The following is a 6,541-nucleotide window of genomic DNA, read 5'->3' as shown; positions in this document are numbered from 1 at the left end:
GTGAAGGTTTATCAAGTTTACTGATGTAATGTAAAAATGTACTTGATAAAAATCACGTTTGGTTAAGCATTGGAGCTGTTTGTTGTGTAAAAGACCTTGTGTTAGCTGAGTATTGTAAATATGAGGAAGCGGGGGGAGGTAAGTAACCCTTGGACAAGTAAGCCTTGTCTGAGTCAGAAGGGCACTGTAGCGTGAGGCAGCTTGACGTAGGCCTACAAGCACACCCCCTGGACAGGATGTGCAGGGCCTTACAGCCCAACCCATCTCCTTAATGCTGAGTGCCAAGCAGAGGCGCGTCAGGTCCCATCTTTAGAGTCTTTGGTATGACTCGACCCGGGCTCGAACCCCCAGCCTACTAAATATCACAAGGCTACTGAATCTGGGGGCTAGCCTTGTATATAAAAGTTGTGTTAAAGACAGGCCTACACTGAAGAGGCAAATGGCTTCAGGTTCATTTGACACATTTTTTGTGAAGTCATGTCTTTGATCTACTGAATGTATTCATAGTGGGTGTATTTTGTTTTGGGATCACGGATCTGCATCCTAGGGCTCGATTCAATCCGTAGCGCAAAATATATGTGTTGTAGCGTGGTTGAAATGTAAAGGCAATTTCCGATTGAGCCGACTTATGCAGCGTTTAACGTTAATGCAGTCTCTGTGAATGCGGAAACATTGCCTTTAAATGTCAATCGTGCTATAACAGCGCTACGGCTTGAATCGAGCCTTTAACCTATTGAACGTGTCTTTATACTTGTCTGAAAGGAAAATGCATTCAGTACTACACGGTGTTTGATCAGTATTGTTTTTAGTCAATGGGGCCTCGCTTTTGTGTTATTGTTTTAGATTGCTTGCAAAATAACCTGATTGCTTGTCAACACACCTGTGAGCAGTACAGCCTCGAACTGTATAACTATTGGTTGTTATAACCATTTCCTAGTCATTGATTAGATAGTTACATTTGATTATTTTACTTCCTTTTACTATTCATTGGTTACTGATAGTTTTGTCCTATTTGACCTGTTAGTAAGGTTTAAATTGTTATTTGGGTCCATGCAACCACTTATGTGAGATTTCCTTGTCTATTGATTAATACATTCATTATCATTGAATGCAATTTTCCTCTTTGTTCAACTCACTACACCTAAAATGTGTCTGCATAAAAACACTTAGGCCGGGAATCAATTTGATCGCAGGTCATTGGCATTGCGGATTTTTAAGGCAATGTTACTGCATTCACCATAAACGCTGCTATCGGAAATTGCCTTTAAAAGCTTCAATGCCTGTAACCCGCGATCGGATTGAATCCCAGCTCTACACATACTCATCAATAAACGATACAGAAGCTGTCATCTCCTTCTTCATTGCACAGTGTGCTATAGACCTCATGAGGGTGCCAAATATCTGAGTTAAAAAATGTGCATGTGGTTGCAACCTGAATCATTTCTTCTTTTGAATCCCTCACAAAATATGGCTTTCATTCTTCTCCAAGGATATAATTTACATTTTACACTTTAGTCATTTAGCAGACGCTCTTATCCAGAGCGACTTACAGTTAGTGAATACATATATATATTTTTTTATACTGGCCCCCCGTGGGAATCGAACCCACAACCCTGGCGTTGCAAACGCCATGCTCTATCAACTGAGCTACATCCCTGCCGGCCATTCCCTCCCCTACCCTGGACGACGCTGGGCCAATTGTGCGCCGCCCATGAGTCTCCCGGTCGCGGCCGGCTGCGACAGAGCCTGGATTCGAACCAGGATCTCTAGTGGCACAGTTAGCACTGCGATGCAGTGCCTTAGACCACTGCGCCACTCAGGAGCCCTGTCAAGAATGTAATCATAATCACATTCTTGACAGGACAGTAGACTAGGCTAAAATTATTTTATTCTTTCTTCTTAAAACATGTTTTAGAAACTTCACATGGACATGTTCGGAACATCAGAATCTGACAGCTCAAGGTATAAGCTAAATTAACGATGTAAATTATCTATTTGGATTTTTATAATAGAACGCAATCTTAATGTATGTTAAGACCAAGTAAAAAATAAAAAACACTATTGACTGGACATGTAGAGGACACGGTCCACTTGGAACAGTGCATAAAAAGGAATTACGTTCCAACTCGGGTCGGAATTGGGCCCCTATTGACTTAGTTCACGTACGACAGGTGCCGCTCAGTTGTATGAAGTATTTGACACGTACAACATGCATTTGAAGATTTTTATTAGATAGCTTTAATTGTAGGGGGACATACAGCTGTGTTTAATATAACTCAGGAGCATCTGGGGCATCTCCATGAAATCACCATGGAGATGCAGGTGACTTCTGGTTTGCTATATTTACAAAAAAGTAAACCTCATTGGTCAAGTGAGTGAGTGGTATGATACATTAATAAGATGTAAAATGAAATACATTTCAGATGCATGTCAGAGAGCATTCTTCTGAAGTGATTTTTATAGCAATTGAAAACACATACATTGCATATAAATTCAATATTGACATACATACAGTAATCAAATGTAACCAGTTTACATTCATCTGACTTGTAAAATCTATCCAACAACTTTTTTCTGTCAAAGTGGCCATATGAGGGGATATAGATACCGTGGTTTTAGTGTTGTATGCATTTCATGACGTGTCTGGCAGGTGACATTAGCATAGAATTATTTGATATTCATATTTCTGCTCAACTTGAGGCAGAGAAGGTGCCAGTGCTATGCACACACTCAATCAACTCACTTGTTAACCTCAACTTAAAACAAAGTATTGGTTCCTTGCACACACACACTCTGCAGGTGCTATTACTCTATTTAAAGAAAGTTCCACCCCAAAACTATATTTTGGTATTTGTTTCATTAGTCCATTGTTGACATATGCAAACATTTTGGGACTGTCAGCAATCAAGTTAAGCTATAACTTTAAAAACACAGAAATACAACCGGTATGAACTTGATTGCTGACATGCTAAATATTTTGGGGACTAGATCAACAATAGACTAATGAAACAAATACCAAAATATAGTTTTGGGGTGGAATTTTCCTTTTACAGTAATACCCCTATGGGCACTGTTACCTCACTGTAGGCATCTCCAGACACATCTACTTTGTGTCCTATAATCCTTAGCTTCATTTGAATAGCATACTTGTTGGACCAGGCAATTATCAACCATCCAGCCCTTCTTGGAGCATTTGCAACCCCCTCAGCTAGCCTCTTTCGCCCCACACTTGGGTCTATATTCAATCCACATTGCGAAAATCCAGCTTTACAACGTGATTGAAATTTAAAGGCAATATTCCCGCTTTAGCAGACATTGCATTCAGGCTGCGTATGTCGGCTCATTCCGAAATTACCTTTACATTTCTATCGGAATCTGTAACGCTTCAGCTTTACAGATTGAATAGAGCCCTTATTAAATACAATGTCTTTGTAAAGCAGAGTTGTGCCTCACCCTATGTCCATACCATTTCGAACATATTTGAGAGATCTTTCAAAAACATGACACAGACCTAACATTGCTGATATACTTTCAGATCGACTCATCTTTTCCATCTAACCCCCCTTGTCATAAAAATATACAGTATATAAAGAAGCTTGAAGAGCATGAAACAAAAAACAGCAACTGTCGACCTACAATGTACACTTCAACTGCCAGGCGAAACAGAACCTCTGATATGGAGTCCGTGCAGGAGTCAAGATTTTAAATGAATTTGTAATGACAACGCAGACAAAAACATACTTTTTGTCCATTTCCACACCACATGATTAAATAAGGCACACATTAACACATACAAATCAAAGTTTGGATAGTATTATTCCACAGTTGCCTTTATTTACACCAATATCCACAATGTTAATAGCAATATGGTAAACATAATTACTGACTTTATTACACAGTTATTAAGGGCTTGTCCATAAGAGGGCGCTATGTGCCCGTGAGTGATTTCTTGGGGCTCCGCTTTAAATATAATTTTATAATAATATAATACATAGCCTGAATGATTGCACCTCAATGTAGAACCAATTCTCACCAAATGTTAAGGATGAAACAAATTACTTGAGGTTGCAGTGCACTGCACCCCTATACTCTTATTGAATGACAATGACAATCATATCGGGGGCTTGTTACATTTCTCTGGAATGATCATAGCATTTATGTCCCAAAAGTAAGAATTCCAAATGCAGTTCAAGGATCCTCCTAACTCATCAGGCCCCGAGGTGGCCTCCTGTCACAGGGCAGCGGAGCCCCACATCCACCAGTGACAAACATAATAGTAACACTGTGATGCATGTTGGGTCTATACTGACGCCATGTGTCTCGTTCCTCAGCATCATTCCATTAATACAGAATGAATCATTTTCCAAGCATTATCAAAGTAGTCATTTCATATGGTATGCTGCATGAAGTATAGTACCTACCCTTACATCAAGGGGTACAGTTGATACTTAGCTGCACAACGGTAAGTTATTGCAAAATCCCTTGCGTCGAGGGATGTATATACCGAATGTGTGTACTGAGCGTGGCCTGCATGGTATCTCTCTGTCATAAGAGGGTTAAGAAATGGCTATGAGTTGACCGTCTCACCACAGTTCATGTAGCTGCTTCATGGTTACGCCCTGTGTGTATCTACACATGTGTAGTGCATATACAGGTATACACATACAGTATACATACATTACAGGCAGGATGAGCACTGTTTGTGTCGTGAGGTGCTCTCTTAGGTTGAGGCCTTGGGTCCAAGCTAAAGCAGGCATTGTCCACAGCTTCAGTGGCCGACTTGTGATCTGTTCTTTACATTGAGTTCTGGGCCCTGTTACTTTATTCTTTGGCCTCAAACGAGGGTATAGATCCTCCCCAAGTCAATTTAATACTACCACATGTTCTATATCCTGTGAATCCATCACTGTTCTGTGATCAAGTAGCATTGCAATAATACCAATATGGTATAAGGACATTCATCAGGTGTGGAGGCTATTGTCGGACGTCTCGCCAAAAGGTGTGCCAGTCCCGGGAGTTGCCCCCTCGAGCTCCACTCAATCCCCCCCATCAGAGGGGAGTTGCCCTAACTCTGAGAGGAGCGCGGTTACGTCGTCTGTCATGTCGGAGCCTCTCGGTCCGACTCCTCAGCGCTCAGTAGTTGTACTTGCCTTGCTCATTTACGGGCAGGAAGAGGGGCTTGGGGGGTACCTGGGGCTTTAGGGAGGCAGTGCGGCGTACGATGGCGGCGCGGTGGAGGTGGGGCGGTTCGCTGTAGCTGTGCTGCCGTGTCAGGCAGGCACTGGGGATGAGCGGCCGGTGGGCCTCAAAGCCGACCCCTCCCCCGACACCACCGCCGCCTCCCGAGTTCATCCGGGTGAGCAGCTGGTGGGGTGGTGGCCCAACCCCGCCCTGTCTGAAGCTGTGCTGGCGCGGGACGGCCCCTCCATTGCCCATCTTGATCATTAAATGCCTCTGGGAGTGGTGGCGAGTCACTGCGCTCCGCTCGGGGATGGACTGCTGCTGCAGCGGGGTGGCGCCGGCCGAGGAGGAGGCGGCGGCGTCTGGGGGCACGTCCAGGCGGCGGTTCAGACTGTCCCTGGGCAGGGTGGAGGAACTGTAGTACGGGGCCGACTCCGTCTCGGGGATCTGGGGCTGGGATCTGAAGCTGCTCTGGCTGTGACCGTGGTTATGGCTGGAGCTACCCGGCAGGGGGGCACACGGTGAGGTCAGCACAGTGATGCTGTGACTGCCTGAGGCACTGACCTCGTGGATGTGCTGGAGGAGCTCGTCCAGGGCCGCCACGTCCACCACCGTCTGCGGGTAGCAGGAGGAGGACTGGGAGGCTGAAGCCCCCTGTGCACGCTCGTCGTTGGGGATCTTCCTCTCCTCAGGCAGGTGCCCCAGGGCTTGGCCGATGGTCAGGCTGTGGGAGAAGGGGAACACCTGCTGGGTGACCCCCGAGCTGGACCTCGACGAACCCAGGCCGAAGCCAGTGCCGGGGGGTGCCTTGGACTCCTTGGCGTTGTTGCAGTTCTGGTTCCTCTCCCACTGGTTCCGGAAGGCTTTCATGTTCTTGATGGGCAGCTCCGGGGTGGAGTCAGGGGTAGGTAGGCCTGAGAGGTTCTCCCCTTGGGAGAGGTTAAGGTCCGGGTCTCCCAGGGACATCCTGTGCCTGCCCGGAGTGTGCTCCTTCCCGTTGGGAATGAAGGCGCTGTACATCTTGGGCGTAGACACGTCCAGCTTCTCCTCTTTGGGCTGACTGTCCAGCAGGCCGTTTAGCTTGGCCAGGCTGCGCAGCGAGAGGGCGGGGTGGAGGGACGCCTCAGGGTCCTTACCAAGCCGGTGGGCGCGGCGGGCGTTGTGACTGCAGTAGCATGATACCAGGAAGCCGGAGAGGATGGCACCGAGGAAGAAGGCCACCAGGACGCAGGCGATCAGGAGAGTGTAGTGGACGCTGGGGCTGGACTTCTCCATGTCAGGGAGCCTTCGGACACCTAAAGGAGAAAAAGAAAGAAAGAACATAAGAAAGAAAGTGAGGTCATGACTTAGCCCATTCGAA

The 6,541-nt window shown here is 45.9% G+C and overlaps 1 protein-coding gene across 1 annotated transcript in view; it reads right to left on the bottom strand.

Moving 5' to 3' along the window:
- Positions 1–2,253: 2,253 nt before the first annotated feature.
- The window catches only part of LOC311132968 (semaphorin-6D-like), a gene marked incomplete at its 5' end in the record, with an annotated part of 39,017 nt that continues 34,729 nt past the window's right edge, over positions 2,254–6,541 (bottom strand). The window contains one exon of the mRNA XM_084166367.1: positions 2,254–6,476. Within this exon, the coding sequence (XP_084022493.1) occupies positions 5,134–6,476 (1,343 nt within the window). The 3' untranslated portion in view covers positions 2,254–5,133. The remainder of the gene's footprint in view (positions 6,477–6,541) is intronic.

The sequence above is a fragment of the Coregonus lavaretus genome (assembly GCF_964263955.1).
Source record: "Coregonus lavaretus genome assembly, chromosome: 7".
In the NCBI taxonomy this organism is placed as follows: domain Eukaryota; kingdom Metazoa; phylum Chordata; class Actinopteri; order Salmoniformes; family Salmonidae; genus Coregonus; species Coregonus lavaretus.
The sequence above is the reverse complement of the archived record's forward strand: the minus strand, read 5'-3'. Positions and strand labels throughout refer to the sequence as shown.